Source organism: Thermobia domestica, chromosome 6 (assembly GCF_964235325.1).
Source record: "Thermobia domestica chromosome 6, izTheDome1.hap1.1, whole genome shotgun sequence".
In the NCBI taxonomy this organism is placed as follows: Eukaryota; Metazoa; Arthropoda; class Insecta; order Zygentoma; family Lepismatidae; genus Thermobia; species Thermobia domestica.
In genome coordinates this window covers 258,250,284-258,276,848 of record NC_137459.1, presented here as the reverse complement: position 1 = coordinate 258,276,848, position 26,565 = coordinate 258,250,284, and the positions used below count along the sequence as shown (strand labels likewise).

Below are 26,565 nucleotides of genomic sequence, written 5' to 3'. Positions count from 1 at the left end.
AAATGCTCAATGTCGTTGCACTAGGTACAAACCGCCTTAAGAGTCCAACTTTGTATCCGAGTCATACAAGAGTTTTGCTCTCGTAATTAGTAATGGAATACTGAGAACGTGAGAGCTATGATTGAATCCTAAATTGACAGCTCATGTATAGCTGAGAAATATGCAGACCTTTGATGTAAATAATTCATGAAACATCTTCATTCGTAAAATTTCACAGTCAAATTTTGCGTTACTTGTGGCAATACTGAATTTACTTTACCACATCTGAGAATAGCCCCCATCCTGTCTGTCAGCCAAGATTTCTACACCTGTTAGGGATTCCCAGTTCATGATCAGTAGCAAGATAAGATACTTGAAGTATCCCACATTAACGCTAGAGGAAAACATTCTTGAGGAAATAACCCAATACCGCCTCAACAAGTGGCTTCTAGCAATGATCAAAAACCAATAGCAAGACATTATTTGGTCCCGAATTAGCAAACTTCCATTATGTGTCCACTATATTCTCTACTATTATATGAGGACAGTCAATTATGTTGAGTAAACAAGATATGCCTTAGATTGTCCGAATCTTCGTCCGGTTGAACATTCTCGCGCTTCAATAAAAGCCAAACTACGCACAAGCGTTGTGCTATGACATGCAAGCAACACTTTCGTACCGACTGAAACATGATAGCCAAAACTGTTGAAGTTGCTATTGGAAATTTGATTGGAAACACTTGAAAACTTCAGAAACTAGCCAGAAATGTCTAGTTCTATAATTCTGTTGAGATTATTCCTTCTTGGAACCATTAAGTATTATTATTTGAAGAACATGTACTTCACTATAGTACATTGACAACTTACAACTACTGGTTTAATTTAAGAGTAAAACCCAAGAAGAAAAACTGTTCCCACTTCTATTTCCCCCTCTACTCGTAATTCTTAACCATAAATCACTTAGTTACAAATTAGACCATTTTCTCATCCATTTACATATTTATTCAATATACTTTCGGCTTGTTATGCTGAAATCTAAAACTTATTTGTGTTTAAAGAAAAGGAGGTTGTACAAATAAAAAAGTTTTTATTTCCAACAATTTAAATTTGGACTATATACATTATATCACACAAAGCCGTTAACAAGTTGTTATTTAAGGAACTTACGTTCAATCAAGTAAATGACTAGATAAAATAGTTATATTTTTCATTCCGGTAATCCTTAGTGCTGATTAAGTTAACTACATAACTTATACAAACCAACATCGTTCAAATTAATTTCACAAAAGTAATTTATGTTTATAAAGTTCTCTTTCATTCTAAATTCATATCTGTATATGAATTTACCCTTACTTTTACCGTCATTAATTCATATAGCACTGAATCAGGGTTTCGCCACATAAGAACATATGACTAGAAGCAGTAAACTTGAGATTTTCTGACTAGATCGGTTTAAATCATCATTCAAGACTGCAACAACTTCATTCCGTTTAACTAGATTCACAACTACAAACGGAAAATTTAATCATTTCTTTGGAAATGACAATTCATAGTAAACCTGGACACATCCTAATAATCCTATGACGCATAGAGCAAGCGTAGACACGTACAAGATTTTATCAGTACTGCCCCCTTTTAAGTGCACAAGTACGCCGTCACTTTTCTGGAAAGAAAACAAACAATTAATAACTACCAAATCTACTGCGAATGAACAAATATCTTCACATACAGAACCAACAAAATTACATCACTTTATATTTACAGCTAAAACAAGTGAAAAAAAGTTAATTTTAATCAATATATATAATAAAAGTAAGTGTGGTTTGTCCGTGCGTGCCACAAAGGCTCCGAAACCAAGACCTGGAACCCCATGGGAGTTATATGGTATTGTAGTCCTGTATCTCCCATCCATGAAGGTTTCGGTTTGGTCCAGCAGGGGTCCTAGAGGAAGAAAACACCCTAGCAACGGTATTACTGTGCTATTAAAAAAAAAAAAAAAAAAAAGTGAAATTGTAAAGACAATGCGTGCATTTCTTTATTTTCAATTTCAATGTTGCATTTCTTTCTACACAAAACATTACTGATCGAATGTTCTAGAATTATCAACAATCTTCAAAAATGTTACACTCCTATAGAAGTTTCCCAAAGGTTCGAGAATGTTCTAGAATTTTCAAGATGCTCTAAAACCTTCTAGATTGGTCCATAATGTTCTTAGATTCGAAAATGTTCTAGAATGTGCACCACTAGGAAGGTACACATTAAGAATACGGGGTCATTTTTATTAAAGCTTAAAAGTATCATTATCATTATGCTCAGGTTTTCTCAACCTATTTAATGTTTTGAAAGGAAAATAGTGGGATTATGTCTAGATGATGGGAGTCAGACAACAGAACCTACCTAACCTAACCGAGTCCGAGCTACTACTACCAACTACCACTGTTTGTACTACTACTACTACTTCTATTTGTTCTACTATTACTACTACTACCACTATTACTACCAACTACTACTATTACTATTTGTACTACTACTACTACTACTTCTACTAAAGGCTGCCTCCCATATCTAAACACAATTATCTCTGTGGCGCCCCCTGAAGTTTACCTGTTCCAGGTTGAGTATCTCCATGCACCAACACAAGAAGAGTCTATATAGAGTAGCGACACTATTTTCACAGAGAAACATATATCCGAGTAACGGTAAGAATTACTTATTCAGAAGCATAATTAACTAAAATTATAAATTACTGAGAAACAACTTTTCTGGGAGGTACATTGACAGGAAGTTAAATACATGTCAGTTTCATCTTCAAATTACTTAATGCTCCTTGGCACCAGTGTGCTCAAATAGCACCAAAAAAGTTAACAGGCAACGATGGACCGGAGTATGAGCCATTACATTTATTTACAAATTTGATTAAAAGAAGAAGATATAATGTCTACAGACATCGTTGAAAATGCAATAATGGTTTCAGAATTATCACAAAGTACCTAAAATGCCCGTTCCTCACACAAGAAAAATACGTTTATAGGAAATGAATTACTCTCTATAAATTAAAAATTAAATATATGCCAGGGAAACTTTTAAAATATATGGTCGAATCATGGACAAGTAAAATTGCCAGACAGTTAATTGTATGCCAGTGATATGTTTAAAACGTAACAAGTGAAAGTAAATTGCTAAAGGTAAAACTTAGTGATCACTGCATTAAATGGAATTTAAGAGTGTTAAGTAATAATGACGTTAAACAGAATGCCGAAACGTAAGAGAGGAGATAATCTTGCCACTGGTGACTCTAAAAGAAGGACGCAGAAAGAACAATGAAGAAATGAAACAGATGATTAGCACGAAGCACGTTTAGCGTCACAACGGAAGATGATGAATACATTAAGAAAGAGCTTAACATATGCACAACGAGAAGAAATTAAAGAGGATCGAGTGAAGCACGCAGCAAGCAGACACAGATAAACTACTGAAGAAACGAGATTGCAAAACAAACTAAGTAGAATTACAATGAGTAGAGTTCGTGAAAGACAACGATCGCAAGGCGCATTAACAAAACATTAGTGTTCAAAATTATCTCCTATAAACGCATTTCCACCGTGCGAGGAACGGACATTTCAGCTAGTAAAGAATAATTCTCAATTAGCTACCTCGCAAAAACGGTGACTTCATTGTAACATTTTGCTATTTGAAATAGCTATGAATACTTCAAACCACTACTTTCAATTCATTTAACGCCCATACAACAAATAATTTGATTACTTGTACAGGTAGGTCACGAATCTTCTATATTATAAAATTGAAAGTGACTATGTTTGTGACTCTTAATCTCTTAAACCACCAGACTGATCTTGATCAAATTTTCAATGTAGATAAGGTTTGGGACTGGAATGATTTTTATCATTTCATGTTGATGAAGCAACGCAAAATGAAAGTGACTATGTTTGTGAATTAATAACTCTTGAACCATCCGATCGATCTCAATCAAATTTTCAACATAGATAAGATTCGGAACTGGTATGTTTTCTTCATTTCACTTTTATAGTGCAACGAAGGGGAGGGGGAGGGGGAAGATATATGTAAAAAAAAATGTAAAAATAAAAGTGACTGTTTGTGACTTCATCACGTTTAAACCACCCGACCAATCTTAAAAAAATCAATATAGATGAGGTTCGGACCTGAGGTGGTTTTTATCATATGACTTTAACGGTAGAACTTAAAGGGGGAAGGAGAGGGGAGAAATCTATAAAAATAAATTAAACTTAATAACTCTTGAACCACCAGACCGATCTTGATCAAACTTTCAACATAGATAGGGTTCGGGTATGGGATGTTTTCGTCATTTCACTTTTACGGTGCAACCTAGGGGGGGGGGGGGAAGGAGATATATAATCAATTTATATAAGAATGAAAGTGACTACTTTTGTAACTTAATAACTCGAACTATCCGACCGATCTCGATCAAATTTTCAAAATACATGAGGTTCGGATCTGGAAACATATTTGCAATTTCACTTTAACGGTAGATCCTAGGGGAGGGGGGCGTATAAATAAAAACTAATAAAACCTAATAACTTTTGAACCACCCAACCAATCTCGATCAATTTAACATATATGAGGGTCGGGAGTTTTTTATCGTTTCACTTTGACGAGCCAACGTAGCGGAGGGGGAGAAATATGTAAAAAAAATAAAATAAATATGACTGCCTTTGTGACTTCATCACTCTTGAACCACTCTAAAGATCTCAAACAAATTTTCAACATACATGAGTTTAGGGGCAGAGATTGCTTTAGGCTATTCAGTTTGACGAAGCAACGTAGGGGAGGGGAGGGGAGTAAGAAATTTCAAAATGATCAAAAATGACCGATATTATTGTTTAATCCATAGTTTTCGTGGTCGATGAGAGAAACTGACTCTTCTGATGCTATTTTGAATCCAAGTTCAGCCCTGATTGTTGGGGAGAGGGAGGGTACAACGTAGGGGAGGGGGATAAAAATTTTAAAATGATCGAAAATGACTAATATTAGTGTCGAATCCATAGGAGTAGCTTAGATTAACAGTGACAATTCTAATGCCGTGTGTCGCAGCAAGGAGGAGGTGGAGCTATATATAATAATGATCAAAAATGACCAATATTAGTGTCTAATCCATAGTTTTCGGGATCATTCAGATGAACAGTAACATTTCCGATCCGGTTTAAATCTAAAATCAGCCCCGCCACTTGGGGGAGGGGAAGAAAGAGAGATATAAAAATGATGGAAAATGGCCACTCTCAGTGTCGAATTTATAGTTTTCTGGATCCCTAAGATGAACAGTGGTACTTTAGATCCCGTTTAAATCTAAATTCTAACCCACAACTTGGGGGAGGGGGAGGAAGAGACATTTAAAAATCATCGAAAATAACCGATATTAGTGCTGAATCCACATTTTTTGAGGTCACTGAGATTAACGGTGACACTTCCGATGCCATGGCCCGCAAAAAGAGGGTGGGGGAAATTATATATATATATATATATATATATATATATATATATATATATATATATATATATAGATAGATAGATAGATATGGTCAAGAATGACAGATACTGCTGTTGAATCTATAGTTCTTGCGGTCGCCGAAATGAACAGTGACACTTCTGATGCTGTTTAAGTCCATTTTCAGCCCTGACACTTGGGGGATGAGGAGGGATGACATACATTAAAAGGATCCAAAATGAGCAATATCAGTGTGCGTTTAAATTATTTATTTCAACCCTGCGAAGCGGGTAATATAAATTATGCTAATAAGCTATAAATATTTTAAGGATTACTGGGAGAAAGCCAAATGTCACTCAATGGAATACTTCCTCCAAGGCCATATGTCAAGTTTTCAGCAGAAATAATTTCTCCGTATTTAACATGTATAAGATCTGAACGAAAAATTATAAAAACTATTTGTCGCATGCAATTCAAGACTTCCTGGTGTTTATCTCAATACTTATTTTGTTTTTTAATCTTTGTTTTCATAGTTCATTAATATTACTTTTGATAAAAAAATATTGCAGCTCTGGAGAGTATATAAGTACAGATTCGTGTGTTGGGTATGCAGTTTTCCTTTTCTGATCGCGAACGTTCATCAGGTACACTCACATTCACAAGAATCACACTGTCTTCCATAGTCCATGTCCAAAAAATGAACCGACCCCCCTCCCCCACAAAAAAAAAAAAAAAAATCACTTTGGTCGGTCAAAAAGTTTTTTGACGCTGTAATTTATAGCTGAGAACAATATTCACGTCAGCATTTATGATTTACATCGAATGCTATTTGTTTACATTAAGTTGTGTTTTGACAGATTGCAACATGCCGAAAGTCAAGAGCACTTGCGAATAAATGAAAAATGTGGTAATCGATGCCTTACAGAGTGGCACGTGTCAGGCAGAGGTGCCACACAAATTGTAACTATTTGGTATAAGAAACAAGGATCAACAGGGACAACAGAAAAGAACTGATAGAGCCAGTAAAATTATGCGTTGGATCAAACTATCACATGGAAAATAAAGGCTGACCCGAAGAAGAATGCTGTTGATAATAGAGAGCTGCGTTTCACAATGTGTAACTCTCAGTGCCGTGAGTCGAGTCTTTATGACCGTCGCTCAAGGATAAAGCCATTAATATATGCAAATAAGACGGCTCAACTTGAGTTTGCCAAAGCAGTGTTCGCGTGTGCTATGGGGTTGTTTGTTGATGTTACACACAAAGTGAATAAACGTTTATTTATACTAACTACACAAAAACTTGATGACGCATGTAACTTCTTATTGGTTTGTATTTTTCACGCTTCCGGAGGATCAGTACGTATTACTCTCATGGAGCTTGCCTTGCTCGCACAATTAAAACATCACGCAAATGCAATCTACAATCACACCAACTCACTACAAAAGTCTCTACATTCTCCCCTCTCTTGATTGAACCAAGTCAATCAAACTTACACATTATCCCAATCATCGCTTTTAGGTAAATATACAATTTTAGTAATTGGTCTTTTCACAGTCCTGTCTTACACTTTAAACTCACTACTTTCGCTAATCCATCTTTTCCGGGAAACACTTGTTGAATAACACTTAATTTCCATGATAATGGGGGAGTATTGCATTTGATTAGAACCACATCTCCAATAGAAATATTAGGTTGTTGTCCACTTTTTTCTCTACATGTAGATAATCCTTCGACCATCTTTTCCGAAAGTACTGCTTCATCTTCTGAAGGTGATTCCATCTTGACAATCGGTTGCTTGGAATATCTAATAGATCTGGTTAAGGAATATTCATTAAGGGTTCATCAATGAGGAAATGTCCTGGTTTGACAGATCATCGGGATTATTGGATAGAACAGTGGTTGGTCTTTAATTCAGTCTATTTGTGTTAAGGCTGTTGAGTTCTTCAAATGCCAAAATCGTGCCACTTACTATTCTTCTTAAGTGTACCTTAAAGTACTTCGCTGCGCTTTCTCAAATTCCTGCAAAATAACTTGCTCGGAGTGGAATGAAATGCTATGTAAAGCCTTCTTGCATTGCAACATCTTGAATTGAGTTTTGAAATTGTGAATTGAGTAGTTGTTGAAGCTCCTTGAGTTCTCGCTGCGCTCCAACGAAATTGGTTCCGTTGTCACTATAGATATTCGAAAATTTACCTCTTCTTGCTACAAATCTTCGACGAGTTGCTAAAAACGCTTGGCTACACAAAACATTCACTAACTTCGTATGAATCGCTTTGGTTGCTACGCACATGAATATTGCAACATATGCCTTTGTCACTTTATGGGATCCAGGTCCTTGCTTTATTATTAGGGGACCAATGAAATCCACCTCTACGTGAATAAAAGCTCAAGCTGGTTGTACTCGTGCTGATGGTAATTGACCCATGAGTTGTTCTGAGGCTGATCCTTTCAATTTAAAACAAGCTAGACTCTGATGAATGATAGATCGAAGGACTTGTTCGGCTCGTGGGATCCAATATCTCTGCCTCAAGGATGAAATCAGTAACTGCGGTCCAGCATGTAAACATCTTCTATGTTCCGCTTGAATTATCAATCTAATGAGATTACTTTTAGGTGATAAGATTTTATGTCTGCTATCATATGGTAAATCGGAGCTTTTAGTCGTCCTCCCACCCGTAGCAACTGTTCATTATCTATAAATGAATACAAAGATTTAAGTTCACTTTGTGATGAAACTTGGCCTAACGAAGCTAAATCCTTGAATTCCTGCGAATAACTGACCTGCTGAATTAGCTTAATGCATTGTTGTAAAGTATCACTAATTTCAATAGTCGAAATAGTTTTTGTTTCTCTTTGGGGTTTTTGCAATTGCAAATAAAAACAACACTAACAGATAACTCGCAATAGTTTCCACAATGATGAAAATTTCCCGAGACAGCTTATGTCACCCTCATAGCTGGCTAAAAAAAATATTTGTTATTTTCTTTTTTTTCTGGATCATCATCTATCATTTCTAATCGCTCGGGCCACGCACACGATTCAAGCCAGGGATGGTCAATTCCGGAATTTTTACTTTCCGGAATCCGGAAAGTAAAATCGGAAAAATTCCGAAATCCGGATTTTTTCCGATTTCCGAAAAAATTATTTTCCTTTCTGTAATCCTAATAATTTTGTTCTAATGCAAAGAAACAAATTTCCTTTATGTAATCCTAAGAATGTTTGATGCAAGTTAAACAAACTTACGCCCTAAAGTATACACTACTCAATCTTCCCATGATTAATGAGATGTAGCCCAAAAGTATGATGTACTCCTAATATTTAATTTTTGTTTTATTGTGATATTGTCCAGAGATAAGACATATATCACACCGAGATAAACAAAGTGACATAATTAAGGTAAGTTATCATACGTAGTTTTCAAGAAAATATGCGTCGCTTGTTGCCAATGTGATGCAATTGATCACTTTTATGCTGGAATACTATTATTATTATTATTATTATTATTATTATTATTATTATTATTATTATTATTTTATGTACTATAAAATAAAAATATGAACCGTTAAGTAGCAGGTTTTATCTATAGTTTTTTGATATCTTCTAACAGTAATGCACATACTACTTGTAAATACGCAACGACTATCAAGGACAAGGGCATATTATTGTAAGGAATGCTTTACAGACTAGCAATAAATAACAGATAAACAATAGTTGCAACAAAGTAACTAACTTGGGCACGTCAGGCAGCACATCCACATTGCGCACAGTGTTCGCGAGAATTGAGGAACGCATTGAGACTAACAAAGACCGTGGTGTTACCATGTTCGTTTGGATAATTTTAATAAGGTGAGCCTGATGTATAAAGTTGTTAAAGTCATATTATTACTCCAAGAGCTGTACGATGGAAGCATTAAAAATACGGCACAATGGAGGCATACAGCATGGCACTAATGAGCACTTACATTGCTCTAACGGTTAACTTCATTTTTGAGAAGATTCTTAGATGTGGGCCTATTGGCATGCAGTTACAAGACCCATACTCATCATTTAAAAGGTACGTTATCTGTGGAGTACTAACGATTTGCGTCACTATCGAACACTAAGTAGCACTAGCAACGTGTAAAGTCGAAATTGGGGTCTGACATAAGTGGCTTGTCAACTTCATGGACATTTTATTTTCCTTATTCATAGAAGGTTTATGTCACCCGGGGCAAACATGAAATTCGGCGCCCCCTAATTTATATGTACATCTATCTATCTATTGCCCTTTTAGGCGCCCCTCCAACCACACGTCCGAGACACGTTCCTTCCCCCTTCGTAGCGGCCTATATTCATATATCTCTCTATTTGAAGAAAGTCCTGACTGAGTGAGTGTCTGACTGATCAACGTTCAGGCTAAACAGCTTAAGCTAGAAACTAGAAATTTGGACAAGACATACAGTAGGTACCAGTAGCGTAGCCAGGATGTGTGTTTGGGGGGGGCCCAAGTGCTGTTATAGGTACATATAGAAAAATTACAAACAAAAAGATATATAAACATAAAAATATATAAAAAATTACAAACATCAAAGTACCAAAGTACATTGTCGGACCTCTTTGGGGGGGGGCCGGCCCCTCCGGGCCCCCCCCTTCCCTACGCCACTGGTAGGTACCACTAGAAAAGGATTTTTGAAGATTCTACGGGGCAGTAGCAGAAGAGGGATGACAATTACTTTCTTAAAATGCCCAAATTAGTGTTACCCACGAAACGAGACAAGAGGAGAAAAAGTTTTATTGTCTCGTTTCATTTTTTGTAAAAGTATCGCCTCGATTCCCAAACGGTTCTCTCTCGTCTTAAATCGATTCTAGGCAAGCCTTTTTCGTCTCCTTTCGAAAGTTCCTGATTTCGTGTGTCGTAAACACAGTAGACTACCAACTATCCGGTCTAGTGTTGCAGAAGGGCAAGTCGGATAACAAAAATCCGGGTATATTGGAGTACTAGAATTGTTGCTCCACACATACCATTAAAGACACATTTTTACATCACATTCCGTCTTATTAATATTACATCAGGACAAGTAATTTATAAATATTTGTTAATATTGTAACATACGTGTAAACGATATCACACGAAAAGGAAGTCAAAAAGAATAAAAGGGCAGAATAAATTTAATAATATCTAATTTACTTGCAGGAAACATGAAAAAATGTAAATCAGGAGTTCTCAACTTTTGCACTGACGTACTGCCGTAAGTAATACGGATCACCCTTAGCGCCTCGCGATCAAAATTAACTAGGCCCAAAAGAGTCAAAATAAATAGTTTCTAGTTTTTGAAAATGTCACTGATCGATGACTGTTTCTCCTTGGCACAGTTGCGTTTTTATGAAAGCGTTACAACTTTAGTAGATCGTTTACAAAACATTTCTCATTTTATTACGGAGTTCTCTCTTTTTTTTTTTTTTTTTTTTTTTTTTTTCGTCTCTTAACTAGGCCGGATAGTGGAAAGTCTACCGTACTTGACTTTTGGAAATAACACAAACAGTAGTCTTTGTGGAATAATTTATTAATAGGACCAGTGGCGGCTCGTTTCTGAACCCAGAATGATATGCGCAAAATGAAGTAGCAATTTGCTTTGCAGCTATCTGGATACAATATTCTGATGGACTGTAGGATATCCCCGTGTCCTATTCGCTTGGTTTGCACAAAATTAATGTAGGAATTCGGGAACTTTTGACACATATCAGTGATAATAAAATATGCTTTGGCCCCGTGCGGCGTAGTCGGTAACACTCTCGTCTTTGGTGCGAGCAATCCCGGGATCGATTCACGGTGGGAACACTCGGTGGAAAAAGTGTAACGGCTTTTTCAGGCTAGCCATTTTGAGTGAGGTTTTTCCTGAGTTTCCCCTCAATTCACATTAGGGAAATCTCGGGGTGGTACAGTCCGCAGCAAAAAACCTGCAACATGGGCATGTAAATTTCTTGTGAAACGATGAAGTCTTTTGCTCCAATATATGTGTACAGGGGAGGACGCCAAGGTTTCTTCTGGCGTGATTCGTGTTACTTAGACATTATGTTGATTCCCTGCGCTGTTAGGCATAGTTTCACAATAAATTTACATGCTCATGTTGCAGGTTTTTTTGCTGCGGACTGTACCTAACATACAGGTCCCAGGCCGCTTCCTTCCTTCCCTTTCCTCGGATAGTGTGCTCGCCGAGGGATGTAACTCATACGTGACGGGCTAAATGGCCATAGATGCCGACAGCTCAGAAATCTAATCCCTAATAAAATATACTGGTTGTATCCTTTTTAATATCGTCTGAAAGCTTATGGTTAGCAGATTGTAGAAATATGTGTCATAGGAAATATATATGTGTATTCATCTATTTTCATGCCTGAGGCTGTAGGAAGACAAAATATTATACAATTTTCCAAACTCCAATGCAGCGTAACTTTAAATTCGGTCGCAGAGGACCCAAAACAAATTGAAACATTAATGAAAGTGAGATATAAATTATGGTAATGTAAGTGAACAAACAATAGAAGGTTGGTTCTAAAAGTTCTGTCGTAGTGACTTACTCTTGGAGGATAGGGAAGATCACTAACGTCGTTCCGTTGTTGGATACTACGACTTGAAGCTGATCTTCGAAGCAGTTCTTCGGAAAACGACAACACGAGAAGTTGCAAAGAAACTACACGTTGATCACAAGATTGTAGTATGGCATTTTGAGAAACTAGAAAAGGTGAAAAGATGAATGAATTGACCAAGACCAAAGAAATCGATGATTTACATTGCTGCTACTTACGAGCGACGAAAGCGATACATTTTTCGAACATATTCACAAAGGCAAGGAAGCAAACATTGTATGGTTAGCGACATCTTCTATCCATGTTTGAAGTTATATGACTAGTCAACCTTCACCTCGGTGTTGTCAAATTCAACATATATCAATAGATATAATAAGTCACAGCTAGGCTTATACAATGTATACGCATCAAACCTACACTACTTGACTCATAACAGGTCTAGTAATCAAACCTATACTACTTGACTCGTGTTTTAATACCATCCATCAACTGTTTTCTTTTTCGCCGCTCCCTGTTTCTCCTGCCACCATATGTACTAGCACGTTCTTCATAACACAGTTCCTTTCAAGGTAATGTTCCAACCAGTTTCTCTTCCTCGTTTCTATTACACCTCAAATTGTTCTTTTTTCCTGCTATTTCTAACACTTTCTCATTTATTTCCAGTTTGACCAAACTAATTCTCTACATTCTTTACCAAGCACACATTTTCTAAGGCGGAAAATGCTCCCTAAATACCTAAGCTCACTATTTTCAGCAGATGCACAAATTGGGTACCATTCTGTCTACATGAATATTATATATGTCGATTACAGGAAACAGCTTCTTGCTATCTATTATACCATATTTACTATACAGTGATTAACGTTCAAACCGGAAATGCTTGATTTGTACCGCTTCCGGTTTGAATATTACATTCATCAGGGAACTCGATTCTTAATTATTGACTCTGTACATCGTGGTCAAAATTGATGGTAATCCATCAAATAGTTCTTGAGACACTTTCCCTGAGGGATTGACAAACAGAATGAATATAGGGCTATAGAGTTTTGGTAAGCTAAATTCATTAACACTGCAGTGGTCGCGCGTTCTACTATTGTAGAACAGGTGTTTTGAAACCCTGAGCAGTTGGCAACACGCTCGACCTTGAGCGGTTATGCACCTTTCTCCTTCAACCTTTTGTACATTCCAGTCTATTTTCAGCCCTTATTCTTGCACTTGCTCCGATTTGTTACATGATTTCATTAGTGTTCTACTATTGTGGATCGCGCGACTATTGGCGTACGGGTTTGTTTCGTATTAGTGTTTTTTTTTTAGTTTTACATTTTCCCGTTATTTTTGTGGAATACGTGCTTGTATATAGTTTAAATGTCAGAACATAACAGAGAACAGATGCTTCTTTGGTTAGAGGAGGTAGAAAGTGACTATGAAAGTGTACTTGGGATCGAAGATATGAAGGATCTCGAGGAAGATTTTGTTGAATAAACAGTTGAGTGCAGCCATTCGAAAATGTACCAGACATTATACCGGAAGAAATCATTCCAGTACAAGCCAGTGTTGAAGTCACGGGTACTGCTACACCACCTTTTGTCGATATAAGTGCGAAGTGCGTTTTATATCGGTAGAGGGAAAAGTTAGAACCTCCTCGCTGGTATGTAGATCTCATAACGCTAAGAAACTCACGAACACCCAATCTGAATATAATACCAGCTTTTTATAGGCTTGGCCCACAAGGCATTATTTTCATGCCTAATTGGTGATGAACGTACTTGGTGTTAATGCTCTTAATATATTTAGAGCAAATAAGAACGATGAAAATATCAGATGCTAGAATTTTCTGCAGGAGCTAACATTTGAATTGATAAAACCAGCGAATAGCCAACGTTTAGCCATGGAATCCTTGCCGAAAGAGCTTCGACACAGAGGAAGACTTCTGCTTGGCTTCAGCGAAGGTGTTCCATTACTACATGACAGAGCTTTAGGGGTAGGAAAATGTTTCCTTCGTGGCCATTCTCGCAACAAGTCAACAAGGAGAAAAAAAAACTTGTGCAAAAAGCCAGAGATAGGTGTGCCCAGACCACCAGAAAAGCGTGTGTGACAATTGCTTGGAGTAGACAATCATTCAGAAAGAGTACATCAAATCATTCTACCTGTATGATTTATCATAGAAGGTTTATGCTGTTATTTCAATACTTATACCTAAACATTTATTAGATTTTTGTTCGAAATTGTTAATATGTTAAATAAGATATATATCATGTTTATTTTTGTCAATATTCTTGTATTAATCAAACAAAATAATTTTAAAATATTTTAAAACGTGTATAATACTATAAGTAACATACCCAAGACCGAATATCGCTAAAAATCATATTGCTATAGAAAAATACTGATGTTCTACAATAGTAGAACGCGCGACCACTCATGTAACAGTGAAGGGCGCAATCAACGTAGTGTTAATGAGTGATGATGGAAGAAATACAAGAAAGGGAACCAAGAGAACCACGGGAAAATTTGCAAACAATATTACCCATCGAAAACCCACATGACCTGGGTTAGAATACCATAGATAGAAACTCTACCACTGAGCCATCCATCACCCGCTTATTAGTTTTATTATTATATTAATATAAATTAATGAATGCCTCCTCACTTTAATTATTGAACAATTACATTGTATACTTGGTAAAGTAGCAATTTTGTAAGCGATAAGACATCTCCAACTACAAGAAACTAATACAAGTTACAGTATATATTCATTATGGTGTATTTTTATTATTATTTTAACAGCTACTAGCTAGGGATGGCCAATTGCATAATTTTTACTTTCCGGAAAAGTTCCGGATTTAGGAAAAATTCCGAATTTTTCCCCGGAAAGTAAAATTTCCGATTCCGGAAAATTTTGGCCACCCCTAATTCAAGCCGTGGAGATCCATGCCACAAAATCTCTGCTTCCTTCAACTGTTTCGGATCCATTCCCGGTATGTCTGGTGGGTTGTCCATTGACGACACATGCCATTGGTTGATGTAAGCTCCTGTATCTCTGTAACCCTGTTTGCCACAAACTCCTTCCATCTGGCGACTGGAGATGAATCCATGCAAGCACTATCTTTGAATCTGTTCAGAAATGAGTACTAGCCAATGAAATGTTTAATATCGAATTTATTTTGTGATATAAGTTCAAGTCTTGGTAACGTTACCTTTTCAATAGAAGATATTCACGATTTAGAACCCAAAAGTTTATTTTTACCTGAAATGTCCATTTTTGACAAATGCAACAACCGTAAGCAAGTTGACTACTGTCGGCAAACCCGTGTATCTCAACATGAACATAGTTCTTCAATACTACACACCTGACTATTTGTAATTCATTAACAATTGGATGAGGATTACACATGTCTAACCATTGCCGATAGAGGTCTGATGGTATTTGATCATTCCAATTTATCTTATGGATCCACATTAGTTGTAAGAAAATCTTAAATGGAGTAACTACAGGGCTTATAATTCCTAAAGGATCAAATATTTTTGCTATAGTCGAAGTCACTTGACGTTTTATTGGTATATTGGTCGTACAGATATTCTTTGACTTGTTGGTGATGAGAAGCTTTGTCTGATGCAGAATCCCATGATAAACCTAGTGTTGAAAAACCTGACTGACTTCCGTATGTTGTTCTTGTACAGTTTCCAACAATGCTGGATCGTTAGAACACCATTTTCTTGAAGTAAAACCACCGCTTTACAACAACTGAATAAATGCCTTTTGAAGCTTTAACTCCTGTTGACACGTTCCAATATTGTCGCTGCTTGAGGATATTTACTAATTTCTTCTTCCGCTAACTATCGAAAACACACAGTCACCAAATATGGTGATGTGGTTTCGCCAGATATGATTCGCTGCAACTCAAATCTCGACAGGGTGGTGAACAAACACTGTGCTCGTGAGTTTTCTCGTGGTTCTCCTGTTTCCTCCCACTTCCTTCATTCCACCATTTCATTCATTTCTCATAATCACCGTCTCCTTTAGCCTAACTGGCATAACCGTGGGACGTAAAACTGAGATTTCATTTCATTTCATTTCAAATCTCGACAGGTTCCATTGATGAATATCTCCACAGAATTCTTTGAAGTCCAGTGTCATCTACATGAACTTCAATCATTCGATACATTGGCTGAATATCCGTCGTAAAAGCAATACAAAAGGTTCGAAATCTTGTAACAATTGAATGTAAATCTTGTTGAATTGTTGCTCCTGTCATAAGTATGTCGTTTAATGAAACCCCTGTTGAAGTCTTCGTAGAAGCGTGGAAAATCCCTCTTAGATTTGAATGGTTCCAACACTGTGTGATGTGGCAAGTAACATTTAACAGCACTATGTTCGTGCTCCTGTTTCAGTTTTATATGACCTAATTCATATTCTTTCATGAAGTTACAGTATTGCCCGTTAATTCTTGAACACACTCGTAACCGTCTTTCTACTGGTAAAATCTGCGAAGAGTCAAATTATACGATTCTCCTAATGATTTATGGCTTAGTTTAATTGGCAGACGTACAACGAATCGACCACTACTATCTGTGGTGGTGTTTTCCTCAAAGTGCCGTTCACAATTCTTTTCTTCTTGTGTCACGACTACAGTGCAGATTTTGCATATTTGATTCCCGCCCTCTAATTAATACGCAACCGGACTCTAAAGGTCTTCCAGGCCATTACCAACCGAAGTAAAGGAGTTTTATAGTACATATAAATGCATATTACGTAAGAAATAATTAAGTTGAGGGCTATTTAAAGACATTTATTTCCTTGATTAATGTTTCGTCCGTGGAGTGCTTCTGAGGGTAAAATTTTCAAACACAGGTGTTCGCTATTTTACTCTTCCTACCCCCACTCTCTCACGTTTCAATGACAGAACACGTGCATCCTTTCTCCCTTCTTCCTTGGCTTATATAAGGCAAGGCGTTTTTATTTATTTATTTATTTATTTATTTATTTTAATCTTAAACAGTCTGTACTCCGCTGAGTTAGTGTTTGCATTGTGTGAAGATGCCTAAGGATAAATCATCGAAGATTGTTTTACTGGAGCAGTGGATTATAGGAGACCCTACGTTACAAACTGGCGGGAGAGCAATTATCTGTAGAGTATGCTGTAAGGAAGTGAACTTATACTTTAGTTGGAGTGAACTCTGACTCACCTCTCAGTGCCGTCACTCAAAAGACAATCAGAATCGTTTGGAGATGTTTTCAGTTGATTAGGGTATTAGAGTGACTATCAAATGACCATAACTTCGATACAGTAGTTAGGATAGTTTAATCTCAACAAAATCTCTGTTTTTAGTGAATTGGAACAGTGTGAATCTAGGAGTTTATATTATAGTTTATTAAAATATTTATTAGTACAGAAAGAGAAATAATGCCAAAGAACAGAGGACGTTAACTGACGAACAGTGAAGCAAAAAAACTTTGTAGCTTTTATTTTTTGTCAGACTACGGAGAAAATGATTTATGGTGTTCAGTTGCTAGTTTTTTCAACTTTTGTCATGATTGGCTGAGCCCATTCTGACCAGCCACTCAGAGTTGCACAAAATCCTAGCAGCTGGTTCTGAACGCTCTCTTGTGTTATACATGTCTGATGAAGCCAATATGTTTAGTTAGTTGTCGAAACTGTTACACATTTATAATTTTCAATTAAAATTTGCCTTAAGAGATTTTTAATTTTATTTCAAAGATAAATATTTTGTATTGTTTCAGATACCATGTGACAAAAAAATATCACGTAGTTCAGCATATCAAGACAGACACCTACTTAAATTCTAGCAAGACCTGCAAACAACAAACAATTGAAACTGTGCTTGATAAACAAAAAACAAGTGAAGATAGTTTCGCTGGCGCCCTGTACAAAGCGCTTATCGCAGCTAACACTCCTTTAATAAAGATGAGCAACCCTGAATTTTGTACTTTCCTCGCAAAGTATTGCGCCAAAAAATGTTCCAGACGAGTCAACACTACGAGAGAATAATATTGGTCCACTATATTCTGAGGTAAGTTCATTTTGCAGTGTTTAGGACCTTGAGTTAATTATTTCCTCTGTAATATTTATTTCCTATTTTCATTTAATTTAGTTCTTTTAGTAGGTCTAATGGTAAAATGGCAGTCAAAGTTTTATTTAGCAAACGAAAGAAAAACTATCTTCATTTTACTTTTGGACACGCAAACACGTTTCTGAGTAGAAAAGAAACATGTGAAGCTGTATAGAATAATAGAACTCCTCACGGAAAGATATATTTTTAAAATTAAATATTTTGCAGGTTTCACAATGTATCGGGGGATCATATCGCAGGTTTTCCAGTGTGGCTGTCTATAGATGAAACCACAAATTCATGTGGTCAATATGTCGCTAATGTGGTCATTCGAAAGCTCAAAGTGAACTAAGAACACCACATTAGATTTTGACGAAAGCTTTGAAACAAACAAATCATTCAACTGTTGCAAGAGAAGTTCGTGATTCATTACGTAAGTACGAGTTTCGATGGAACTCTCATTTATATTCTCTTTCTTTCATAAAATTACCTCATTTTCTCAATTTCAAAAATAATTTTAAAGAATCTTAATCCTGATTTGCGGACCTTTAATTTTGAATACAATTAACACATTTTCTCCGTAAAAAACAGTCCCCCCATTAACTTTGCTTCTTCAAAAGTAACACATTTTCAGAACTTCAGTTATTTGGCCCGATTTCGTGGAACTTAGTCTGCTTCTTTTACCAATATTATTTCTTAATTCGTGTATGTCTTATTTTCAGAAATTTTATGACCGACTGGAGATAGAGAAGACAAGTTTCTAATCTTCTTCACAGATTCAGCACCTTATGTGTGTTCACACCTTATAAGATTGTGTTTAAGAACTAGAGATTGTGACTCAAGATTTTGCAACTTTACTTGACACGGAAGTTATTGTTACTTCATCCTTATCTTCAATTGTGTAGTAGTTTGAAAAATATAGATATTTCAAGTAATTCTTTTGTGCATATATATTTCCTTTACTGCATATTTTCCACATTTTTAGTGCATATTGATCAGCACTCTACTAATCATTATTATAACAAATGTCAGTGTGAGTATTTGGCATCCATAATTTGTTTAAAACTTGATGCTTCATAGACCGGACTGAAATCAATGATTTTTTACAATAAATTTCATAGTTCAGTACATATCCACCACGTGTGCCGCTAAACAAAAGGAGACAATGACTGATAATGAATTAATGAAATGAACAAAGTGGGAGGAAACGGAAGAACCCTAAGACGAAAACCTACGCACAAGATATTTATCCACTACAAACTTATACGACCTAGAATCGAACCTCGGATCCTCACGCGTCAAAAAAGTGACCGCAATATTACCGCGGTACCCATTTTCAATAGTTTGAACAGCTAACTTCATAGTTCACTACAGGTCTCCTGAACGGCTTTAACAAAAATTCGTACACCTTTTCGACGATTGTAAAATGGTCTGGATATTTAGTGCTGTAGGCAATTTTAATGCACATTCAGAAAAATTTTTATTCTTCTTTAGTAGTAATAAAATATACAACTTGTAGAAATCTGAATTCTGTACATTAACACCATTTATGGTCAGGACGCATGAGGGTAATAATAAAAAGCACAATATTTGGGGAGAGATACGAAACATGACACTAATACATACCTTCCAAGTGTGAAATAATTTCAATGTAGTCAACCTTTGCTCAGCTATGAGCTCTTCCATTCTTTCTTCCTTTCATCCAGTAACCGAAAGTACCAGAGGGGAGCCTTGGATTGGCGTCATACATGACAACTTGCATGTTGAGAAATAGTTTCAGTATTTCTCGTAATCTGGGTGGCTCGATGGGGTGGCTAAACTGGATGTTCACTAGTCAGCAGTATCTCCTACTAAATACTGATTTTTATCTTTCCTTATAGGATTACTCGATTGTATAAAACTCGTTTCCACAAGAGATTTCTTACCACTCTTCACAATGATCCCAATTATGTCCGGACTAATACAATCTTAGCTATTATTTATAGTTATTCAATTTCAAATCCGAATGATCGTCCTATTTTTCTAACCTCTCGGAAGTGAGACATAAATTCCAATGATTCATCCTTCTTCTGAAATACTTTTTCATTAATTACTGCATCTCCTACAGGTAAATTGTTATCCGAGATAACTAACCCTTTCTCAGTTATGCTTGATCCTTTATTTAACTTGCCTACATCAACACCAGTAATTATCACTGTTTGTAAGTTTCAATCTGGTAAGTCTGATTATCAATTCTTTACATTCTGGTAATTTATGACTAATTTCTGAAGAAATATTTTCATAGTTTTCGTCAGATAAAATTTTAATTCTTTCACTTCTGTTCTTGATTCGATCTTCTATGCTTTCTTGCTTCACTAAATCTTCATTTATATCTACATTCCGAAGTTTTAGAAACTTATATCTTGACTCTTGTTTATCCTCGTCCACTTCTTCAAATGCAAAATCATTTCAATAGCTATTTTTAGATTCTAACTTCCGTTTAATCTGTTCACCTGGTTTGTCTTCATTCCTAAGAATTGGAACTTCTCCAGGAATACGACCTATGCGGATAAAATGTCTTTTTTCTTATCCCTTATCTCACTCAATGTCCTATCTGAAATTTTCCGCTAAAATCTTTAGTTTCTATTACCTACATAACCTAAGGAAACAAAATGTTCGACTTCAGCATCCGTACATTATAAACCTGAGCCTGATAGTTCTTTGTCTTCCTATTCACCTCAGCTCCTCCAAGTTACGCTTCATGGGGTGTTCAATTCTAGAATGTGTGCCGCCCGCGCCCATGCGCAGAATCAAATTCTCTTATACAATATTTGCACTGGTAGTCACCCTCTTCAGGTTTAACTAACACCTTGGCAAATAGCACGAGATGTTATGAAATTTAATCAAGTCCTTGTGTCCCGCTTCCGTGGGAACTTCACCAGGCAATAGTAACGCCAATACAGCTTCAAACTGTTAACTGCTATTGCCTTTACCTGTATATATACGGTACGCCACAAGATAACCAGAACTTAAGCACAAGGCCCAGTTTTTAAGCTCTAATCGTATCGGCTTTCTTCTCCTGAACAGCTTTGTGTAGTGTTTTCCGTAATACGGAATCATGCATCATTTATCAATTGACTTTTTTTTTTTTTTTTTTTTTTTTTTTTTTTAAATCCTCCATGCTTCTGAAACTATGTGCAAGCTTATCCGAGAAATCAGTTTGTACAATTTGTCAGACCTGTCAATCTTAGAATTGTCATTGAGATATAAGTTTCGCAGAATTAATTCGAAACCACTACATTGTATACTTTCGCTTGACGTTCTTATACCAAAACATACTACTTTAGATACTTAGCGTACGCGGATAATAAGCCTCCCAAGGAAACCAAACACTATCCTAGTGAGACCAAGAGTTTTTTTTTTAAATATATATATATTATGCATACAAATTTGATTGCTGACAAATCAAATCGAGCAATCCATGGTCGGAAAAAACGCGGGGGGGGGGGAGATTTACACTGAATAGCCTCATCAGAAGGATAAATTAGTAAGCAGTAGTAACCTGTTCAAATTGTGGGTCAGTTTTATTACAATGACAGTTGTTTCCATCATTTCTTAACCTGTGTTCCAAACTCTGATTACTTCTACGTTGTTGTGGAAACGTTTTTGCACTACAAGGCGAACCTTTGTAATTTTCACTAATAATTTGCAGTTCACATGAACTACTCAACAGCTTACGTCCAACGTGGTTCAAACGAATTTAGGACAGAATGGCAGGAGGACAAAATGGCAGGAAATAAAGGCAGGAGGACAAAATGGCAGCGGACGAAATGGCAGGAGGACGAAATGGCAGGAGGATGAAATGGCACAAGGACAGAATGGCAGGAAGTTAATTTGGCAAAAATTATAAGTCCTAGGGCTCGTATTTTTAGGTTTCACCTATTGTGTTTGTTAGTAGGTAACGGTCCTCGATTTATTCATTTCTACCTCAAATGTCCAAAGCATATAAATACAGCTAAATTGAACCAAGAGCGTAAAAGAGGGTAAATATCAGTTATCCATGTCTTAACTTTTTTCTTAAATTTATTTCTTTTTAACCATCTTCCAACTGATATCTTGGTTTTATAATAATTCTAAGTAGTACAACGTATATTTATGACGAAAGAATTTTCCCGTGGACTCCCTCTGAATTTCTCTCAGGGTCTAGCTATCATGTGACAAAGAATTAAATCTACTGCTTTCACACACAATATAATTTTGAAACTTGGGAGCCTAGTGGTATGTAGTATGTAATAATGCTGATACGTTATTCTCTTGAACATCTTAATGGTATTTGTCATTTGACTTCTGAAGACTGAGTTTAGCCTGCAAGTACAAGTTGCCTATAGTTAAAACATATCAAATGTGCGATCTTGTTTAATAAAACCTGCCCCTGCCCCTCCTCTATCTGAAAAGCCCTATATTGTTATTCACATATGAAATTCAAAGACAAAGGCAATCGTCTTTATCCAGCCATATTTTCATTTCAAGTGTAAGTATTAAAATGTGCTACGCATGGTTGCAAGTTTTTTTTTTTTAAATACTGAACTTAGGTACCTAATATTGGAACTAATTTTCTTCATGAATTGATGTAAGAAGAGGCCGCGTGATTTTTGATCAATTATTTCATCACTAGTATCTATGAGCAATGAGATAACAACAGTGGAAGACAAACTTCGTTCTTCTCAAACTTGATACTTTGAAAAACTTATGAAAGTAGTTTCGTTATCCAAATACATATTCAATCAAATCAGTTTCAGAAGTAGCATTAATCTTATAATAACGTAATGGCTGTAAGAGTTACCCTGAAAATGTATTTTGTATGTTTTCTGTTTTTCGTAACTCAAGAGATTTTTTCCTGAATTTTACTGGAGTTATGAGGAACCTTAAATTATCAGGCATTCCACTTTAATCGCTCCACTTTCACCCCCCAATGCGATATTGGGTATATTTACAGCTTAGTTCAGCTTAAGGGAACCATGATCGTGCATATTTGATTTCTAATTTGCTTGCTTATAGCGTTGCCCTCAAGACGAGATGAGAATTCAGGTTTTCTTGTTTCATGTCGTAAATGTTTGTAAATATCCTGTCTCGAATCAAAATTTTCTCGTCTCGTTTTGTAAATTTATGTACAAAATGTGTCCTGATTTTCGTCTTAGTTTCATGTAGAATTTATCAGAATTCTTCCAGGTTACGACGAGTCCACGAAAGATTGATATAACGACACTTATATTATATTTATTAATGAAATAAATTGTGTAATGACTTGCGTATCTTTAAACGTTGATAAATGCTCTTTCTTGTGTTCATACTATTACCTTATCAAATTGCATATGATATATATACAATTAATCATATGACATATATACAATTATTCATATCCTATATTTTGAAAACGGGAGATCCTATGTCTACCGAAAGTTCTAGTGTTTCTTGTGAGTACTCTACAATTTGTTTCCTCCGATGATTTTTGCCCCGAACTTCCCTTGAGTTTGTCCCTATGCATATTTTATAGACTTAAAAATACTAGAGACAGTCACCAGAAAATAATGAGCACACATCCTACATATCCTCTCGTCAAAAACTTCGGAACGAGTCGAATCGACCAATTTTAATTCGTTTTCTTTTGCCACAGAAAGTATTTGATCCTTTGTACAATACCGAAGTTAGTTTATTCGCAAGTTAATATGGAGGATGTATGTATATTTTTCTTTCTTTCTTTTTTTTTTCTTGTTACTTAAAATGTTTTGCAAATAATTTCAATAACTTTTGAAACTGTTTGTCTTCACTTGAGCATATACAGATCACAGTGAGAAATAAGGATAAAAGCTGCTTCCTTCTAGTAATACCCGAAAAGATCTTAAATAATATATATATATATATATATATATATATATATATATATATATATATAAGAAAACGACAAAAACTAATTTCTTTCATTAAGACACTGCTGGTATGAATAGAAAGCTTGCAATAGTAAGGTGTTTGTAGATGACTGTCAAGTAGAATTGAAATATTATTAGCAGTTCGAATTTATTTTGGAGCATAATGAATAAATCGAAAATTTATGTTGAAATCTTCATTTATCAAGTAAGAAACAAAATAGTTTAAAACCCGACAATTCAAATTAACATCCTGCCATTTCGTCCTCCTGCCATTATTTCCTGCTATTATGTCCCCTGCCATTTTGTCCTCCTGCCATTCTGTCCGTTCCCCGGTTCAAACTACCCTCGTGCTCATCAGATCCATCGATATTCTCATCAATGTCTTCAATTTCGTTAAGTGGTGCGACAAATTAGGTTTACTTCACGCACATTTCATCCTTAAGAATACACAATATCTCGTGTGCGGATAAACTGAAATAAAAGAAACAGTAAATGATGTACACAGAACTCTCTAAAGTAAACTGGGATTGCCTTTCGCAATCGAATTATGTAAATATTGCATTAATTTTCTATCAAATGATAAACAGATTTTCTGTATGTGTTCCACCCAAAAGATATCAGCGGAAGTTATCCTTGTTGGTTTACTTATAATTAAGAAAATAAAAATTAAATGAAATGAAGTTTTACGTCCTACGGTTATGCCGGCTAGACTAAAGGGTACTGATGAGAAATGAATGAAATAGAGGAATTAAGACAGGTGTGTGTGTGGGGGGGGATTAATCAAGAAAAAAAAGAAAACACGCACATGGTGTAATTAAGAAAATAAATTCCAAGACATACCACCGTAAGTGGAAGAAGGAATCAACAAATGTACTTCTTCACCGCGATCATTTTGAAAGACTGCGCAAAGAAATAAAATTGACATAAAATTAGCCTACAAAACTTTTGTTTTAAACTAAGAATGCTCTATCGAAACAGGCCCAAGCCAGATCTGGAGTTTTTTTAAACGCTAAAGAGAGCATTTGTCATCAAACTCCCTTGCATACAATGGCCATGATATCCAACACGCTAATGAAATAGCACAGACTTTTGCCCATTATTTTCATTCAGTTTACAACAATGTACCTGCCACACACAACGTTGCTACTCGGACTGAATGTAATATATTAGACAACTTGCAATTAGATGAAATAAAACTCGAAGAAATAGAAAACGATATACGAGCGTTGAAACTAAAATCATCTTGTGGTCCTGATAACATTCCTCCTTATGTTGTGAAAAGGTTGCAGTGATATGTTTAAATATCCACTCCGCATTATATTCAATATTTCCATCAGAACAAATACTTTACCAGATAATAGAAAGAAAGTTTAGTTTTGTCCATCACTAAAATCTGGAAAAAAGAAATAGAAAATTTGAGGCCAGTAGCTATTCTGTCGCACTTTGCCAAAATTCTTGAAAGTATATTATATGCACGAATTTTAAATCATGTAAAACCTGTTCTTTCAACTTACGTCTTCTTACACAATAGATCTACTTCGATAAACTTCAACAAATTTTATAGCAACACAATTAGATATAGTCGATCAAGTAAATGTCGTTTATACTGATTTTAGCAAGGCATTTGACGTCGTTGATCATGACGTCTTGTTAGTTAAAGTAGCATCTCTGAATTTTTCGGAACAAGCAATGGAGTATCTTGTATCATATTTGCATGACCGAAAACAATATGTTTCATACAAAGAATTTGTTACTGAAAAGTTCAATACTCTATCGGGAGTCAAGGATCTAGTTTAGAGAGCGTTCTACCCTTAGATTGCAGTACAGGAGTAAATGGCAATGCTTTTCCTTATGCCCATTGTTGCCAAACTCAGCCTAAATTTTAGAAATATACTTTTTTAATAGATATGGATAGATTATTGTAGAACATTGTATTCTCTATCAAATAATCTGTTTTTCTCATATCAAGAAGAATTTCCAAGTATTGAAATACATTGAAATAGTGAAATCTTTCTAATGGCAAATTCTAAGGTCGCGTTAAATATATTATGTCATAAGTTCGGAATTATAAGAGAGAGAAGTTGAAACACTTATACAGCTATTAACACCATATTTGGTGCCAATGTTGGAAAAGTTTGCATTCAAAAAAAAACTTTTCGAATTTTAAAATAAAAAATAAAATGTAAGAGAAGAGTGCGTATACTATTGCAATGCAATATCTAAAAAGTTGACTAGTGAGAAACTTTATTTTTCAGGTTAGATATAGGTGCAAAGCGAGAAAAATGTTGAGAAATGATTGAAGTTACTTATTTATTTATTTATTTTGTTTTTAATTGCAGGTCGATATCTATCTATATTTAGTTTTATGACTTAGTGTTAAGAGTCAACTTTCCAAAACGCAAGCATCTGACCAGAAGAAAGGCAGTGACAAATCTTGAAAATGTTATTTTCCTTATAATGTTTGTTTTAAAGTCACTGATATAGAGTGTCATGCTATACCGATGAGCATGTCACTCACTGTTGATGCTATGCAAGCACAAATCTACTATTTAACAGAA

General features: G+C 35.7%; 1 protein-coding gene across 1 annotated transcript in view; it reads right to left on the bottom strand.

Annotated features, from left to right (window-relative positions):
• Window positions 1-1,046: 1,046 nt before the first annotated feature.
• Window positions 1,047-26,565, bottom strand: part of LOC145688483 (cytochrome c oxidase subunit 7A2-like, mitochondrial) — a 78,780-nt gene continuing 53,261 nt past the window's right edge. Inside the window, exon 3 of the mRNA XM_081762780.1 lies at window positions 1,047-1,642. Within this exon, the coding sequence (XP_081618906.1) occupies window positions 1,505-1,642 (138 nt within the window). The 3' untranslated portion in view covers window positions 1,047-1,504. The remainder of the gene's footprint in view (window positions 1,643-26,565) is intronic.